General features: G+C 45.2%; 1 protein-coding gene across 8 annotated transcripts in view; it reads left to right on the top strand.

The window, feature by feature from the left end:
- KDM4C (lysine demethylase 4C) overlaps positions 1-19089 on the top strand; it is a 415762-nt gene that overhangs the window by 44586 nt on the left and 352087 nt on the right. For 7 of the 8 annotated variants that reach the window (XM_039544302.1, XM_039544301.1, XM_039544305.1 and 4 more), the window contains exons 3-4: positions 9865-10040; positions 15409-15523. In XM_039544302.1, coding sequence (XP_039400236.1) covers positions 9865-10040; positions 15409-15523 — 291 coding nt within the window. Of the gene's footprint in view, positions 1-7941; positions 7964-9864; positions 10041-15408; positions 15524-19089 lie in introns of those variants that run through there. The other variant, XM_039544303.1, reaches the window with a different exon arrangement.

The raw sequence follows: 19089 nt of genomic DNA, 5'->3' as shown, positions 1-19089 counted from the left end.
ACTTCCAAATATTCTCACCCTTCCCCCACAAGCAGGAATAAAGGTACACTTAAGGGATATTTGAGAGTATGAAGAGTTAAGGTCTCCCCTTCTTGTAGGCTAATAAGGTCCATCAGTCACCTCCCAGATCTCTCTAATTTCTGGGAGCTGTCTGTTTTGAGGCTCCTGCCATAAATTGTGACAAATTTACAAATATTGTAATACCCGCTTATAGAAATTGAAGGATTTATTGGAACATTGCAAGTAAGACTATCAGCACACACAGGCAGTATTTAACTTCCTTCTAAGCCCCGCACACCAGGTTAACATAATATCAAAACAAGATAACCACAGTAAAATAAAGATTCAGCACCATCTATTGGTGAAGGTGCTGTCTGCACTGATCATTATAACTCCCTCTTTTGGTTTAATAAGAGTTTGAAAACAATAACTAAAGTTTTATTATCATTGTAATTCCTAGGAATCCAGGTAGTCTGCAATCCTCACAGGTTTCCCTGTTAGTCTGCCTCCTCAAGTCATGTATTCAGTCATGGAGATGTCACTTGTAAATGAATCCAGAGATTATCGGCATGTATAGAGTTCATATTCTCCAGGTTAGGCATATCTGGTGGATGTAGACAGTCTTTTAAAGACTGCAGTGTGGTGAAGTCTTGAGGACATACTCCTCCACAACCAGTTACGCATTACAAGTTATAGGAATCTGCTGGTGAATTTCCAAATCCTCCTCTGAGGTTGTTGAATAACCTCATTGTTTGCCCTCCCCTTTCTTTCAATAAATCTGTGCATCAATTCTCCGTGTACTACAAAGGGGCAAGCTCTCACTTTTCATATCGGCAAGGATAAACTGTTTATTTTCCTAAGTATTTTGTAAGGTCCCCCTGAAAAGGAGGACATTTGAGCGTGTGTGTGGTTTTTTTTTCTTTTTTCTTTTCTTTTTCCTGGTGGATTTTTCTTGGTGCATTACCATATGCTTTTTCCTTCCTAGATGGGCACATGATCACTTTTTCCTGGCACCTTGTGCTTGTCATGGTTCCTTCTGGCTCATCTGTTCCTCCACCTTCTGAAATGCTGTGCTCAGGTCACTGTTATAAGACTCTGCCTGTGTAGGTGCAGGAGGTCTGGCCATTTCTTGCTGAACATCAAGTCTTATGCAAGCATGGGTTTGTGAGTCCAAAAATAATCTGAGAGAGTGGTGAATAGTTGAGTGTCAGCTGGCGTTATATGCAGAGACAAGAAGTGTCCTCATATCTCGGTCTCATTGGTCTTCGCTAAGAGTATGAGCATGGAACCAGTGGTGCTGTTTACTCTCTCCATTCTTCCACTACCTGCAGGGTGGGTAACCCCAGACCTCATTTTAGATATGTTATCTGGAGTTGTCAGCAAACCTCATGTAATAACAGGGATTGAAATTCCTTCCCTGATCATTGAAAGGCAGCTAAGGCGGGGGGGGGGGGCAATTTGCAACATTACGTGTTTCATCAATGCAGCTGTAACTGCCTCAGGACTTTTATCCTTCAGTGGCTCTGCCACAACATACTTTTACATGGTGTCATACATTATCGGCAAATATCGATTTCAACTGGTGTTTCTGGTTGTGGTCCTTCCAAGACAATCATGAACTCCCAAGGCTTACTAGATAGGGGCATATCCCCTAAAAGGAGTTCTGCCTCTCCTTGCTGGTGCGGTCTTGTGACAGGTAAGATGGGAAAGTACCAAATCTTTAACATCTGCAGCCCCCAAAAAATCTAGTACCTGGTTCAGAGTCTTTTCTTACCCCAGGCAGCCTGCTGCTTTGATGTCATGAAGACACTCCAGCACTGCTCTCTGCAAACTTGCTGGCAAGACAACCCTGATAGACCTGGAAAATCATACACCAGCAAATGGGTAGCTGGATCAATGTTAATTGTTCCTGAACTGCTTTGAACCTCTCCAGTCTGAATCTCATTTGGTAGATCTTTTAGCACACCAAAATAACTCAGGGTCCTTAAACTGTTCTTGCCAGATGTCATCACACGATCAGTCTGAGTCTATTCTCACTGTCGTCATCCAGGTGAGAGCATTCGCAACCATATATTACTTTCCATGTTTATGGTGAACTATGAATTCTGAACCTAGTAAATATGGATGATAGGCCCCAAGGGCCTTCACAATAGCCAGAAATTCCAGTACTGTTGCTGAATTTTTGTTTTCCCTCTCACTTAATTTTTGACTTCCAAAGGCCACCAGCCTCTGCCTACTGAGCTAATCAATTTGTTCAAATGCAAATCTGACCACAAACCATCACAGATTATCACAAATGGACAGCACGAGTCTGGGAATTCAAACACAGCATGGTTTTGCAGTCTTTTCTTCAGTGACTTTTTGGTGCTCCTCTGTCCAGACAAAGTTGCTCTTAGTTCGCTGGTATAATGGCACTGCCTGTTCTGGGAAGATTTGTACAGGTCTCCTATAGAATCTGCAGAGGTCTACAAACCACTGTATTTCGTCCACATTTATAGGAACCATCAATTTCTTTTTAATTTTCAATTTCTGGGGTTGGAGCTCCAATGTATCCTCACTGACTATATGTCCAGGCATGCAATGTGACTCTTTGCATACTGAAAATGATTTCTTGCAAGTGTAAACCCTAACTTCTTATAAAGCTGTAGAATCTTTTCCATTCCTACCAGATGTTCCTCCCATGTTTCATGGATACATGGGAAATAATCTAAATATTTTGCTTCTGACATTTTATTGCTATGTGGAGAAGTGGGTATCTATCTTGAACTTTTTAGTTATATCTCTTGTATTCAATAAATATTCTTAAGTCTTCACTGGGCTTTTTCACAATTATAATTGGGGATGGCCAAGGTAATATAGATGGTCCAAGCAGGACATCCTCTAGCATGCAATTTAGCATCCTTTAGGATTTGCCTCACAGGAACAGCCCTTTGCTTAAGGGATGTCGCACCGGATCATATCCCCCAAGCTTCCCATTGTTCTTGGAGAACACACTAGCATACTGTAAGAATAGATGTTTTAATTGCTTTCTTCCATTGTCTTCTATGGATGCTTCTGTCAGCAACTTCTGGTTTCACTGGTGTGGCTTTCCTCTGCTTGGGCAATTCTGTCTCCCATGGGCTTTGCCTCCTTGTTACCTGCAAATGTCATATGATCTAGGAATAACTTGGGAGACTGTTGCTCTTATTTGACCCATGGGATCTCTGCAGATATCTTGCACTGGGACTCCTCTAAGTTTTTAGCCACTTTACTAGCAATCATTTCTTGAAGCGTAGCATTTGGTATAAAGGAATCACCCTGGATCTGGGAATTAATAGCTGATACCTTTAAGGAGATCCCACCTTCTACTTCCACATTTGTAACTCTGCACATAATATGGTCCATACATTTATCCAGTATGTTATCTTCCTTCACCAGCAGGTTATAAAGTTCCTCTGTTAAACCATTTATAAACTGTCTTCTCACACAGGATTCACTCATGTCCTGTCATTGGACATAGGTTCCTCTCTGCTTTGCCAGTTCCAGATCCAGTGCAGATGGTTTTGCTTTACTCAAGCTATCCCACCGATTGTGAGGGGCAGGGAAAGCCCTATTAAACAGGCTCCTCAAGGCAAATAAAGTATGCAGGGGTTCCCCTTTCTCTTACTCCAATCTTGTCATTCCCTCCGGTATTTCAAAAACAGATGTCTCCTAGAGGTCATATAAGTGTTTGTGTAATTGTCTGTAAGATCCATGATTCACACTGGGAAGCTTCTGGTGAAAAGTTTTAGCATCATCATTCAAAAACACTGCTGTGTTCTGTGGTGCTTTCTCTTCAGACTCATAGACTTTAAGGTCAGAAGAGAACATTATGATCATCTAGTTATGATCATTATGGACCTCCTGCACAATGCAGGCCAGTCAACTCATTCACAGAGAGCAGCAGCTCAGAGTCTATCAAGTACTCACAGATTCCAGTTTCATCTGTATGACCATTGAGACGAAACTTAGGCAAAAGTGTGTTTGTCATCTTGAAGCTGCTACCACTAATTGCAACACCTGCTTATAAAAATCAAAGGATTTTTCTGAAATACTGCAAGTAACAACCCCAGACCTCCCAGCAGTCCTAGGTTTGACTGTCCTGCTTTGACCTCCAAAGCTCTCTGCTGCTTGAAGCAGAAAATTTCTTGCATTCAGGGCCACCCAGAGAGGGAGAGTCCAAAGAGGCTCACCTATTTGAGAGTTTCCCCAAACTGAGTGGTGTTGTGATTGGTACACAATGCCGCAGCTCCACTCATGTTTGGCCCCGCTGCCTCTCTGTCTCTGTCTACACAGGGGCAGACAGGCCAAACCTGAATGGTGCTGTGTCCTGCTTTAGCCATTTGAAAGGTTGCGAGGTATGCAACTCCAACATATGCAGGCAGGACTTTATTTCTCTTAGTCCCCCAAAACAAGACAGCATATTGGTGGAAGTGATGCACTGATCTTTCTTCTTCTTTGCTGGGCTGATGGACAGGAATCAATGTCAATGGGATTGAATGAAGTCTTTGCCATTCTTCATTCAGTTTCTCTGGTCTGATGTTCTCCAAGCATTTGACCAGGAGTCCTTGGCATGCACTTGGAGAACCAGATGTACCCTTCACTAGTGGTTGCTGCCACTAGCTATCCTCACTAGATTTTGCATGCCAGCTGAGGCCTGGGTGTGGCCCTGTGGTACACATACAGCTACTTGGAGTCTCTGATGAGAGTTAAGTGAGGCACCAGGACCATCTGTAAGCAAACTACCCTTTACAGGTGTGGCTGTCTACTATGTAGAGGTACTACCCATTTGAACTCACCCCATATACCCTGCACTTATTATTACAATCCACTTACAGTCCGGCTGTAACTTCCTGTTCTTACTCTTATTAACTCAAAACTGCACCTCTGGGAATGGGATGCTATGAGGAATGTGAATTCCCCTCTCCACCCCAGATGCCTTCTCATTCTTGCCCCCAAGGGGTAGTGATTGGTCAGACCCACGGTATCTTAGGAACAATTTTTTTTTTTTTTTTTTTTTACTATAGGTCCCTTCTAGGGCAGGCCAGCAACTGCAGTACAATGGCTACTGCATGCTGCGAGGGCTTCATGTAGAGTCAGATGCAGGGAGGAAGAGGGTTGACAGCAGCATGAGACACAATCAACTTGTTCTTCCCTGTCCCCTAAAATAGGGTCTTACCTCATCCAGTGAGACCCTACTGCTGCCTCAGTTTCCTTTCTTCCCGCCCCAGGAAACTAAAACTCCACAACTCTTATGCTTTAGAATTACTCTCCCTTTCTGGAGTCTGGTTCATTAACATAAACTATCTCCTAGCTCCCTTCTCCAGGTTCACCAGTCCATTATGCCTCACCTGGGCTCCTAATTCCCACTTCAGGGTTTTGCTCCTGCCCATCTCTGCACATAACTCCAGCAAAGCCTTTTTCTCTGGCTGCTAGGTAGAGTCATCCCCTGCAGGTGGGTCTTACTTTTTTCTTCCTCCCCTTTACCCTTTTATCAGGACAACAGGCCCTTGCTTATGCTACCTGTCAGCTCCCCATATCTCTCTAAGCTGGGATTCTGTCCCAGGCCGTCTCTGGCCCTCTCCAGAGAGCCATCCCATGGTTTTCCTCTCTTTGAGGGAGAAGACACCCTCTTGTAGGTAGCCAACCACAGCTACCCTTATGCAATGCCTAGTCACCTGACCCTACCATCAGTCCAAGCTCAAACCAATCACCTGAGAGTCAGGTAATTAGGCACAGCTCCCACTAATGGGGCAGCACACCCTGTAACATACTTGCCCCGTATAGTCTTGCCCATTTCTTGGGAAAGCTGTACAGAATATTCTTAATCATGAGGAGAACTCCTGTTTGGTCTTAACAAGTAACATCACATCAAACATCAGAACCAACCTTTTGCTATCTCCTCTTTATAACATCCCACCTTCTTGCTGCTTCTCTCTTGTTCAGTAAAACTGGACTTTTACCAGAACACAGCTGGCATAAGGACTTTCTGTTCCTTAGAGAGCAGACTCTAGTACAAGCACACCCTTCAGAATCAAGTGTGCACCTTAGTGAATTCAATTTTTTTTCTCCCACAAATACCAAAGTCTGCATCTTTGTACTTGTGGCCCCTAACAAATTCTGTAGAACAACATGCTTCTGTTCTTCAATCACGCACAGAATCTTTTCAAAGGCAGTCTCCCTCTGGATTTCTTTCTCCTCTATCGTTGACTTTTGGTCCTTTCCTTGACCCACTTATGCAGGTGTTCTATTTCTGGATCTCCCGACAGTCTGATCAAACATCCCTGCTGCAGAGGCATGTTTCACTTTAAATGTCAGCACTATATTATTGCTGATCATTTTATCAGATGCGATGAGGAAGTGGAGGGTAGTGATGCTCACAGAGAGAGGGGGCTGTGAGTTGCTTTAGGGAAGAAAATGCAGAGGTAATAAAGGAGGAGAGAGAGAGAGAAGTAGGGGAGGGGGAGAGAAACTAGGAAAAGAGACACAAAGGACTGATAGGATCGCCACACTAACAGTGAGCCTGTTTTTCCAATAAGTGATGCTGAATGTGATGATAAGTTAGTGAGGAAATAATACACAATGGTAACTAAAAGTTTAATTACTAAATAAAGGCCATGTTCTACCTTTGATCTGTTTGCAAACTGATTATTAAAATCAGTGGGAGATTGAGGGGAGTATGTAGTCCTAAATGTATACCTCTGTTCTGATAGATAGCTACCCTAAAAAGGAGAGCCATACTATAATTATGTATAGGAGCAAGAACTCTACTTTCAGGAAATGCTTGATGAGAGAGCACAGTATATGTCAAAGGAGGAATAAAGCCTGAATGTTGCACTGTCTTGGTTTTAGTCCAGTGTTTCTCAAATGCAGCCTCCAGAGCCTTTTCTTGCGGCCACAGCCTCTTGGGCTGTGATTTTGGGGGGGGGGCACAAAGCAGTGGCCCCTCTCCCCAGAGACACAAATGCTGAAGGTGCAGGCAGCTGGTGAATTCCCCATTTTCCCAAGGGTAGGTGAGGCAGACTTTGGCCATGGGGCTTTGAGCTCTGTCCTTGCGGTGGCAGGCTCTGGTTCTAGGCACCAGGTTCACTACTTCCACCATTGTCCCTGGACCCCACTGCCTCCCTGCCCACTTCCCCCAACCAGGGCTTAATTTGTGCCAGGGCTTGCCGGGGCTGAGTAAGTCTGCTGTGAAAAGTGATATTAACAAACATACAAATATCACTTTTCACAGCAGAAGACTTACCAACTAACAAGTCTTGGGATGGGGTGGGTGGAGCACAACTTAAAAAACCTATAGAAACAACAAAAAGACAAGAACATGCACAGTGCCATATTTGTATTTCTATTCTGTTTAGGTCCATTAAAGAATAGAGACAACTGTAAATTATTTTTATTACTGAATCTGGAAAAAACCCTACATAAATAACAATGATTTGGATATGTATACGTGCATATTTATTTGTTTTTCCTAAAGTTAATTAAGTATTTTAGGAAAAATTGTCAGCGCGGCCACCAGCAAGAGTTGGTGGCCGCACCCTGAGGCCACCAAAAAATTTGAGAACACCCCTGTTTTAGTCCATCCTTTTTTTATGTTTGAACACTGAGCAACCTACAGCTATAGACCACAGTTAAAAGTAGAATTTGGCTTTCTCCATGGAATGAATTTGACACCTGTGATTTGGAAGATGATAGTTTTGCTAAACGTTAATGGGGAGGCTGTATGACCTAATGGAAAGGGAACTTTACTGAGAGTCAAGAGACTTTTAGGTTCTGTACTCAGATCTGCCATTGAACTACTTATTTTAGGCAAGTCACTTAATTTCTGTCTCTGTTCCCTGTCCCCAACTTCTGTCTGTCATGTTTATTTAGATGGTAAAGCCTTCGGAGCAGGGACTGTCTCTCAATACAGTGAGATCGCATAGCACAGAGGTCCCAGTCTCAGGTGGGCTCGCTAAGCACTGCTGTAGTACAATTAAACAGTAAGGGTGCTCCAGTTTGCTGAAAGAGGATACTTTGGACACTAGTCACAAAAATATTTCATGCTGCATATTGCTAAAAACAAAACACTATTAACTTTTTGAATTAAAAGAATGCAAATGCTGGTTTTTAATATTCACGTTGTGGAGCCAAACCTACAAGTTCATATCTAATAGTTATGAAAACGGAAATCTCTATGCACATCCTTGATTTTTATGCATACATTTTGAACGCATGGCTTCTCTGCTTCCAAAGCAGTGTGTTGGATTTTTTGTGCATATAACTTAAGATGTGTGAAAACATTAATGGAAACTGCGCGACTAGACAGTTGAACACTCTTGTTCCTTTAAGAAGAGGAAACATTGGGCCCAATGTTGCAGTCCCTAGATGGACAAAAGTCACATCAAAGTTAACAAAATTAAAAAAAAAAAGTGAGTTTTAACCACGTAGGAAGTGCAGGATTAAACTAGAAGTATTAACTATGCCTTTAACAGGAAATGGTTATCTACTAAAAACATTTTCTTTGGTTGTCTAAATTTGTGTTTCCTACATGTTCTAGGTTTGTGCAGTTTTATACTGTGAACAATGGAAACATCTCAGTCTCAGAAAGACATGTTCAAGTGGGTTAGGTTTAAAATTTGACCGTGTTGTTGTTTGGAGACACTGAACGATCTCCAGATCCCAGATGTATTCTAAAATTCCATACTCTCACTAAGGTGTTTTAAAGATAAAAGTGGCTATTGCATTTTTGTTTATATATAACCCTAAAATGTTTGCATTTTGAAGAAACAGCCTGCTATCAGAGGGAATACAGATTAACTACAATAAACTAATCTAAGACTTTTGTTAGCATCACTGCTGATGCTAATGCGCATATAAAGAAATAACTAACAGTGCCATGCTTGCTGTGTTTAGTTTTTGTAAGCAGCACAAACACTTCCAATGTTTGTAGCATATAAAAAGACAAAACTAAAGGTGGGGGGAAGAGGAGGAAATGTCTTCAGTCTTTTAATAACAACAATAATACGAATGTAAAAAGTTTATATAAAAAGAACTCTATATAAACAATAGCTATTGCAGTGTTTTAAAAAATGTCTTGTTGACAAAGTAGTGAATTAAAAGATAAATAGACAATATTTGGAATTTAGAGATTTCCATTTGGGCTGTAATAATATATAAAACATCTTTTCAAAACTACCTGATACCCTAAAACAAGACACTTGTATGAGACCATTTGGGTGAACTCAGGCTTCTGTAAAATTCCTGATGGCTATGAATAACATGGTGTGCATGCTTGTGAGTCATAGCAGAACTTGGAATCAGACGGGGTGAATCAGGGGAACCTAAAACAAAAAAAACCCCAGAACTTTGCCATCAACTGGGGCAGTGTACACACAGTTTTTGTACTTAGTTTTATTACATACATTTATGGGAATAAACTCTGTTTAAGGCAACCCAATATATCTGCATCCACATGACGGGTTGTACCAATTTAACATATTTGGTTTAAAAAATATGAAATAGTTTAAATTGGAATAAAGATTGTGAATAGACCAGACTTTGTAAGATTTACTGAATAACCCGGATAGGAAGACGGTGAGAGGCATTAAGCAAATAACTCTGTACTTTTATCTTGTTTTAAAAAACATTGAAGATGTTATGTTTAAATTAGATTGTACACAATGTTCATGGACAACAAGATTTTTTGTTAACTTACGGTAATTAAATCTTTAAATCTTTCAATCAGATCTAAGTTTTTTTTGTATTCAGTTTAATGAAATTACTTGTTTCTTCATCCACTTCAGAAGTATTTTTGACATGAGCAGTAGCTATACTGATTTGTTCATTGCTTCTCTGACATTTCAGGTGATCCCACCCAAGGAGTGGAAGCCAAGAAAACATTATGATGACATTGATGATTTAGTGATTCCAGCTCCAATTCAGCAGATGGTCACTGGTCAATCAGGGCTTTTCACTCAATACAACATTCAGAAAAAGCCAATGACTGTGAAAGAGTTCAGGCAACTGGCCAACAGTGATAAGTATGTATATTCAGTATTCTGTTCGGAAAGGAGAATGTGTAACTTTGTCCCACTGTGATTTTTACCTTTTTTAGGCACCAGGTGACTTTTATGTCTAACTTAATTACTGAAGGCCAGCCTTGTCGTCTTCTAGGACTTGGTAGAAGGCACTACTCAGTGCTTAGAGTAGTCCGAAAAAAATGGAGAGTCTGTCATCACCCCAACCAATACCGGATTTACAAGGGCGCCACTGGCGCCAGACCCACGGTCGAAAGGGGCCCCAGCCCGCTCTTGTCTGCCCCCTCTCTCTCCTGTGGGGTCAGAGAAGCTTGATGCTGCCGGCTGCTGCGGCTCCATGGTAGCCTCTGCTGGCAGCAGCCTGGATCCTCCCCTGCTTTTTCCCCCCAGCGTGCTACGTTCCCTACCCCCTCCCTGCCACAGATCAGCTGCTTGCTGGCCGGAGGGGGGAAGAGGAGGGAGCCGCAGCATATTTGCAGCTCTGGGGAGGAGGAGAAGAGGCGGGGGTGAGGCCTTGGGGAAGGGGCTGGAATTGGGGCACCCCCACAACCCCAGCCCAAACCCACAGCCCCCTGCCCGCCCTGATTCCTGCACCCCCTCATGTACCCCCAGCCCCCTGCACCCCCCCACACACATCCAGCCCCCTGTCCTGACCCCTGCACTCCCCTCACACCTCCCCAGCCCTGACTCCTGCACCCCCCCCAAGCCAATACTGAGAACCAAACAGGAGATGCTCCACGTAAGCACTCCACACCCCAACCTCCTGCCCCAACCCTGAGCCCCCTCCCTCACCCTAGCTCCTGGCCAGACCCTGCACCTTTTTACAATATTTGGAAAGATCATTAAGTGGTCCATCGAGACCCTCCATGATTTTTCAAGTGGTCTGTGGAAAAATAAGTTAGACCACAAGAACAATCAAGGTACCTCACTTTATTTTCATTTACTTCCTATTACTTATAGGAGGAGGATGAAAGAAAAAAAAATGCAAAACGGGGGTAAAGGGAGATAAGAGAGAGTGTTCGTTTTCTTGGCTGGGTCCCAAGGAGGAGCCCCAAAAATGAAGCTGAGCACAGGGCTGGGGGGCCCCACTGACTCTAAACCCACCACTGGCTGTCACGTCACCTGGGCTGGGGATACTGTCAGGGCCAGTGTAAACAGTAGGTGAACTAGGTGACCGCCTAGGGCGCCAAGATTTAGGGGTGCCAAAAAGCAGTGCCCCCAATTTTTTTTTTTTAACACTACAGTGGAGTCACATCTAACGCAGGAGTTAGGTTCTAAGATCAGCGCGTAAGAGGAAAATCGCGTATAGTGAAAATTACCATAAAGTACAGTATACACTAGAACAGGGGTCCTCAACTTATGGCATGCATGTCAAAGGTGGCACGCAAGCCAATTTTTTTTTTCTTTTAACGGCAGGCTGTAGGTCCTGGCCGCTGCTGAGCCTGCTGCCAGCCTGGGGTTCTGTTCACTCAGCTGGCAGCGAGCTGAGCAGGGCCAGCAGTGGGCTGGCTCCTACCAGCCGGGGTCCCGGCCGCCGGCCCTGCTCAGCCCACTGACGATCTGGGGTTCTGGCTGCCGACTCCTTGCCAGCCAGGGTCTCGGTCACTGGCCTTGTTCAGCCTCCTTCTGGCCTGGGTGAATGGCAGGAGGCTGAGTGGAGTCACCGGCTGGGACCCCGGCTGGCTGCTGAGTGAACGGAACCCCAGGCTGGCAGCAGGCTCAGAGGTGGCTGGGACCCACAACCTGCCATTTAAAAAAACAAAACAAAAAAACTCGCATGCCACATTTGGCACGCGTGCCGTAGGTTGAGGACCCCTGTTCTAGTGTATACTGTAGTTTATGGTAACTTTAACTATACGCAATTTTCCTCTTATGCGCTGACCTTAGAACCTAACCCCCAGATAGGATGTGACTCCACTGTATTCATTTTTGAAAATTTATAATAAGCGATGCTCCGGGGGGGCTCAAGGTGGAAGTTTCGCCTAGGGTGCAAAATATCCTTGCACCGGCCCTGGATACTGTGTCAGCTGATCCCCACAGTCTCCAATCTACCTGGGCAGTACAGCAGACATGGCCCTGCCCACTAGCTCCTCGCCACTCCCTAGCCCCCCCACCACTGCGCGCCCCCCCCACCCGGTTAAGGCTTAGCCCTCTCACTTTTAAAAATGATTGCTTGCCCCTCTCCCCCCCCTCAGGCTTTTCTCGCAGCCCTGTTGCCAGGTATCCAGTTTTAGACTGGAAACTCCAGTAGAAAACGAGACCTGAGTGTCCGGTTAGCAGTGCTGACTGGAAACTTAAATGTCCGGTTATAGGAGTTAACCACATTAGCCCCCGCTCCTCCCACTCCCAAAACCCACCCCAGAGGGCTGGAAGAGAACCTGTCCTGCTGCTGTGGGAGGAGGGGCAGCTCAGTGCAGAGAGAGACACAAAGAGAATGGGCTAGAACCAGGTAGGTACCTGCTCTATGTGGGCGGGGGAAATCCTGTTTACCCCCTCCCCCGCCCTGCTGCACTTGCAGTTTACCCCTGACCCCTCCCTTGCTCCAGAGACCAACCCTAGCTCGTGCCCCACTGTGCTTTTACCCTTGGCCCCTTTTACAATCATTCCCCAGGCGCCAGGCCCACAAAAAGTTAATCCGGCCCTGACCCCAACATCTGTCCATCCCCTTATCCCCAAACCAATTTTTCTCCCCCTCTTCACATCTGTTCTGTCCCCTTTCTGCCAGAAATTCTGCCCCCACCATGCCCCAAGTCAATTTTACCCTGATATTTCTACTACCCCCTTCAGTGCCCACATCAGTTCTGCCCCTCACCTCACCTGTGCTTCTTGCAGCACCTGGAATTCTTCAGCCCCTCCCACAGGCCTGAGGGAAGGGAGGCTGGAACGGAGACCCTTCCCAGGCCAGGTGCTGCATGGAGGGGGAAGCAGGGGCACCAGCGCAGGCAGCAGCGCACCAGGCACCAGTGCAGCAAGCGCATGCCTGGGATGGCAAGCTGCGGGGGGCGGCCTGCCGGCTGCTGTGAGGGCGCCAGCAGGTGGCTTTTGGCGGCGCGGCTGTGGGCGGTCTGCTGGTCCCGCGGCTTCGGTGGCAATTCAGCAGCGGGGACGCCGAATCTGCGTGACCAGCGGATTGCCTGCAGGCGCACTGCCGAATCCGCATGACTGCCATGCTTAGGGCGGCAAAAAACATAGAGCCGCCCCTCGGGGGAAGGAGCAGAGGAGCTGTCTTATTGCTCTTTGGAGGGTGAGGAAAGGGAGTAGAACTGCCCTGATTGAACTGCTCTGAGTGGGTGCAATCTTTTTGCTCACTTCCTCCTCGCCCCCCTGTGAATAGTGTCGGCTCCTGAGGAGAAGGGAAATAACTGTCTGCCTCTTGCAGCATCCCTGATTGGCTGCTCTTCCCCAGGAGGCAGACAAGTGGGTAAAGCAGCCAACTAGAAGGCTTTTCCTCCAAGGTGGTCCTAAAAGAGTGCATCTCTGCAACTAGGCTCACTTTTTAAAAACGTAATTTCCTGTGTCTGTGACCCTTTATGATCCAGCATACTTTAAATCCTGGTGATAATGAAATCTGTTTAGATTGCTATGATCATTTGTTTTATATGCTGACATCTGCATAGGGGGATATAAAATATAACATGTACATATAAAATGCCATGTAGTTGTATAAAGGTCTTATAGACATAGTTTGGATTGTTCCTTTTACTCACAAGTGGTGAAATAATGCGTAACCATGAACTTGCATAGGATATCTCACGAGTGCCAACAGAACCCTAATTCTGCACACACCATAATAGAAAATATTTTAGAAATATTTGTAATTACAGTTGTTTTATCCCTCTACCTGTAAAATCATATTGCTATGTTATATTTAATAAGGCTATATGAGTTAGGAGTACTTACAAAGCCACTTAGCTTGTTGCATTCTTCTTAAACAACGTAATAGCAGAAGCTCCTAACCTTTCTTTAAAGAAGATTTTCCCTCTCTTCAAAGAAGTCAGGTTTCTGTGGAGGACCGCTTCCTTTCTATGGGCATATCTCTGCGACACTAAATTGCGTTCCTCTTCATTTGGGATCCCCAGATGAGAATGCCCTGAACGTGGATGTCATCTTAACATGGTTGAATGGCTCTAGTCTGAGTGATAAACTGCATTTAAGAGAAACCCTGGTCTGTAGTCCAGGTTACTCATGGGTTGCTGGGGTCCAGCTCCTGTTTGTTGAGAGACAGTCTGTTCACCATGAGGCTTTTCCTCCATCTTTTTCAACAGGAGCTGTGTCAGCTGCATGACCTCCTGCTTCCTGTACTTCCAAGTTTTCTTCCAAGCAGTCAGAACAGAAGGAAAAGCCTTACAGAGTTGATCGGGAACTCTTTCTCCCTCCCAAGTTGTTGCATTTATAGAAGCAAATTTCCCTTCCTAAAGACTTTCTAAATAAGGGAGTACTGTGGCCAGACACCCTGAGGAAACGTTTTTGGAAAGTAGGCTGCTTGGCAATAGCAATAGAAGCATGCTCCCTCGATGGGAAGTTAGAATAATCTTCCTAGGCCACAGAAAAGGATGTAAAAATGCCCCTAGCATCTGAGACAAGCAAAGGGATGAAGACAAGATCCTCCAAAGATTTCTGGCACCTGGAAGAACTGGTGCACCTCTCCCAAAAAAGCTTTATGTGGGAGAGGGAGAAAGGAAAGCAAGGTCCACAGGAGCATTGGGATTCCTCCCCTTGCTTCTGGCCAGGGCTACTAAATGGCAGAACATTGGCCTTTTGGACCTGTTGGGGATAATCTGCAGGACCTACTTCTGCTAGGACCAGCATGTGTTTGCACACTCTTTTGTGTCTATGCTCCTACAGTACAGGGGTAGGAACTGGTGACCATATTGCCTATTAACAGTAGTGCCTCTTCACCAGCCCAGGAAATGCGGTAGGCTAAAATGGAGGATGGGGGTGATGAAGAGAGACTATGGGGCCACCAACTAGTAGTTTTGTATTGGCTCTTTCAAGAGCCTTGGGTGACAACAATCACACTTAACGGCCTAAAACTCAGGCAGCAGAAGTTCCTTCCAACTGTTGAGACAGGAACAAATTATCTGGGTAGCACAGGACTAATAGCGACATAAATACTGTGAAAGACATTACCCAGTGTTACTTTGAAAGCATTGCTACTATGAAACCTATGGGTTTAGGACTGTTGAATATGTGAAAGGAGAAAAGAGTGTGAAACTGATATATTTGTCTAAAAGTACTTGGTCTGCAAAATCAAGTATAGAGCACATCAGTAACGTGGATGTTGGGAGACATCCAAACCATGAAAGTGAAGGACAACTTGTCAATTGAGATCCTCTGAAACATTGCCTTTATTTTCATTCTCCCTCTGCAGATACTGCACTCCAAGATATATAGATTATGAAGATCTGGAGCGTAAATACTGGAAGAATTTAACCTTTGTGGCACCGATCTATGGAGCAGATATCAACGGGAGCATTTATGATGAAGTATGTGTAGTTTTATATGTCATTTTCCCCCCTCCTCAACCCTGGCCCAAAAGGTTAGTTAATGTTGCACTCTTGTATTGCAGCTGAGAACCAGGTATCACTTGAAAATTGTCTCTCTCAAGATCCCCACTTTTGAGTTGCACATGCCCTTAGTATGATGCGCTTTAGACCCTCTTGGGAAGCAGTATGCCCCCTTGTGAATCCAAATATTGATAGAGGGGTATATGGTATCATGGGCTCAACAATCCTTAGCTAAGCGTTATAAGATCTTGCTGCAGCAGCTTATTTTTTTGGATAAACTAGTTTGTCTAGTTACAATCTTTAAAAGGTATAGACGTACTTGTTTGTGCAGTATCAGCTCTGTTACACATTTCCAGCCACCTCCGTGCTTTTTGTTACTGGTTCTGCTCAGTCAATTTCCAGTGAGTGGGATTGTATGCATTCAAATCTAAATCCACCCTAATTGATAGTCTGTCAGATTTGGAGCAAAAATCAGGTTGTAAGTGTTGCGCATCATGCGATGGGATGGTGTCTAGGGCAGACCAGCACTTGGATGTTGTATGTCCCCTATCACTGTGGTATTTTAATGTCTCATATGTCATTAAGATGGCCACTCCCTGAAAAGGTGTTCTGCATGTGCATGCTTTTGCCCTCTTCAAATATAAGTGCTACCTGAAACTCCTTCTCTGTGAGGCAGTGTCAAAACTCACCTGAACTAGTCCTTCTCCACATTAGTGCTAAAGAAAATGTATTTCCTATAGTGATTCTGTTGCTGGTTTGTTGCCCCTTGACCTTGACTTCTGAGATGAGTGTGGTGCTTTAGACCTGGGATGGGCCTGGGATGATTCTGAGTTCACACTTCATTCTTCCAGACGTGCTGATTCCTCTTCTGTCTTTCTCTTCTTGGCTCTGAGCTGCTTGGTTATGCTCACCTTGTCACCTCAGAAGCAGTATTAGTCTGAGGAAGGGGCTTGGATCTGAGGACTGTCAAGATCAACTTTGATTTCATCTGGAATGGGATCAGAGGTTCATCCCAAGGTGCCTTGGACTTGTGAGTTTCCTAGCAAGTTTACGATTGACCTTTTAGGTCTGAGGAACCTGCACGAGTCAGATCATTCTCTTCTGGGATGGCTATGTACAGATCCTCTGTCTGACCTCAGGAATCATTCTACCCTCTGCACCTCTCCAGTTCGTGAGGTTCCTTCTGTTTACCACCTCAGGCATTATCCTACCTCTGTGCTTCTCTTGTGAGGAAAGTTAACACAGTTTTAACTAACATTCTTCAGCTTTGGAGGAAAAAAAAGTCTTGAAATAGCTTCCTTTTTCCAACTGTTTCACCTTAGAAGACTAGTTGCAATACTGTTTACACAGCTGGACAGGTCTCTGGCTGCATAGAAATGCCCTTAGAATTACTACCTATTTCTCACTAAAATAGTGGAGAAAGGAAATTGCAGGCCTGCACAACATGCAGCCCCTGGGCCGCATGCGGCCTGTGTGGGCTCACTGTGCGGCCTGCGGGGCAAGCAGCAGGGTGCGGCTGCTGGGTTCGCCCCCTGCTCGGGGGTCCCCACCTCACAGCCCCGTGTGCGCCGCGCTCCAACTGCCCTAACAGCCAGAATCACACGTGTCTCTGTCTCCCGCTCCCCGCACCTGGCATACAGCGGGTGTGTCACTTCTGGGGTCCGCTGAGGCGGGAAGTGCTGGGCATGAGGCAGAGCCGGTAAGTGCTGAGCGAGGGGAGAGGCACCTGGCCTGGGCTCGAGCCGCAGCTTGTGGGGGATGGGGCAGGAGACTGGGCTGAGACACCCCCCAAGCCCCTCCCCTTCAGTTGGGGGCAGGGCGGCTACTGCGCTGGTTGGTCCCAGGGTGGCCTCCATAGTGATCGGAGGTTGGGGGGTGTTGAACTGTCTATGAACAACCAGGAAATCCCCGGGGGAGGTAGGTGTGTGTGTGTGTGTTGCACCTGCCCTGCCCCGACTGCTGCCCCCTTCCCTGGTCCAGGGATCTTCCCCCTCCCTGGCCCCTATCACACTCCGCCCCCTCCCCCCCCGGGCTCCTGCAGCCCTTGTGTTGGGGGGGGGAAATGTGTTTCAGCGGGGCTGGGTGGCACTGGGGGGGTGTTTTGGCAGCGCTGGGGGGGCAGTGTTTCAGCCCTCAGCTGTTTTCTTTGGATTAATATGGCCCTCACCGCTTTACGAGTTCTAGAGGAAGTAGGATTTTGCTGGTTGTTGACACAGGTGACTATGGGTAACAAGTGACTGTTAGTACAGCTCTCATTATACAGTCAGAGAAATGTGAAATACCTATCAGCATCAGTTTTGCTACTTACAGAGCCATTCAAGAAACTGCATAATATCCTAAGGTAGTAGTTAAGCAATGAGACCATCAAGAAAGGAGAAGCAAAATTATCTTTGTAAGAATACATGCGGGTCTCACAACTTACTGGGTGAATCCTTCCTTCAGAAGGGTCTGTGGATCATTTTTTGATGGTTCTGCTTAGCACTTCTTGAAATGCTCTCCGCTATCTTTGTAATCACTAGAAGATGTGTAACTTGGGGCTTGTCTACACTGAAGGGAAAAGTCGATCTAAGCTATGCAATTTGCGTTACGTGAATAGGGTAACTCAAATCGACGTAGCTTAGATCTACTTACCGTGGGGTCCACACTACGCGATGTCTACGGGAGATGCTCTCCCGTTGACTCCCCTTACTTTTCTCGATCAGGTGGAGTACAGGAGTTGACGGGAGAGCGAATGGCGATCGATTTAGCGGATCTTCACTAGACCCGCTAAATCAACCACCGATACATCGGTCGCCACAGCATTGATCATCTGAGAAGTGTAGACAAGCCCTGTGATGTAGGGTTTGTCAAAAGACAAATTGCTTAAGGGAGTTTAATGAGAGGCCTGACCAAAATTAGAATACAACCAGCTAAGGTAGTCTGAAAGTCGGTATTTGAACTAGGTAGTTAAGTCTTTGAAAGCTATTAATAATCAATGAAAGATACTTGTATCCCTAGTGGTACAGCTCATGGAGAAAGCAGTGCATGTAAACCCTATTATGTATGCATGTAACTGGAGAAAACTGGTTTTGAAAGCTAGGGTAGCAGCATTGGATCAAGGAGGATTTGATAAGAGAGCTCTCTAGATACATAAAGAGTTTGTTCTCTGGACAGCAAGAGATGCAGACAATCTGACCAAAAGGTGGCAGAGAGAAAGGATTGCTTTCAAAAGTTAGAAGCTTTCACTTTTCTTATTTTCCTTTCTAACTAAACTGGAATGATTTCTCCAGTTTTTCTTTGAGAAGTGTGAATCTATTATGTGAACCATTTTTTTTTGTTTTAATTCCATTTCGTCTGTGGTTTTAATAAATCTTGATATCGTTAAGATAGCTGTTATGTGGGTAACATCACACAAGCGTCTCCAAAGTGAAATGAACCCCATCATGTCTAAGGGAGAGGTGCAGAAGGGAAAAGTGTTTCTGGAACCAGTACCACCTATCAGCTTTGGTCGAGACACGTGGACAAAGATTTCCTGTCCCAATGAGTTGTGTTTTCATTACGCTGCA

The sequence above is a fragment of the Mauremys reevesii genome, linkage group 6, assembly GCF_016161935.1.
Source record: "Mauremys reevesii isolate NIE-2019 linkage group 6, ASM1616193v1, whole genome shotgun sequence".
Taxonomy (NCBI): domain Eukaryota; kingdom Metazoa; phylum Chordata; order Testudines; family Geoemydidae; genus Mauremys; species Mauremys reevesii.
Note: the sequence above shows the minus strand (reverse complement) of the source record. Positions and strands in the feature narration are given on the sequence as shown.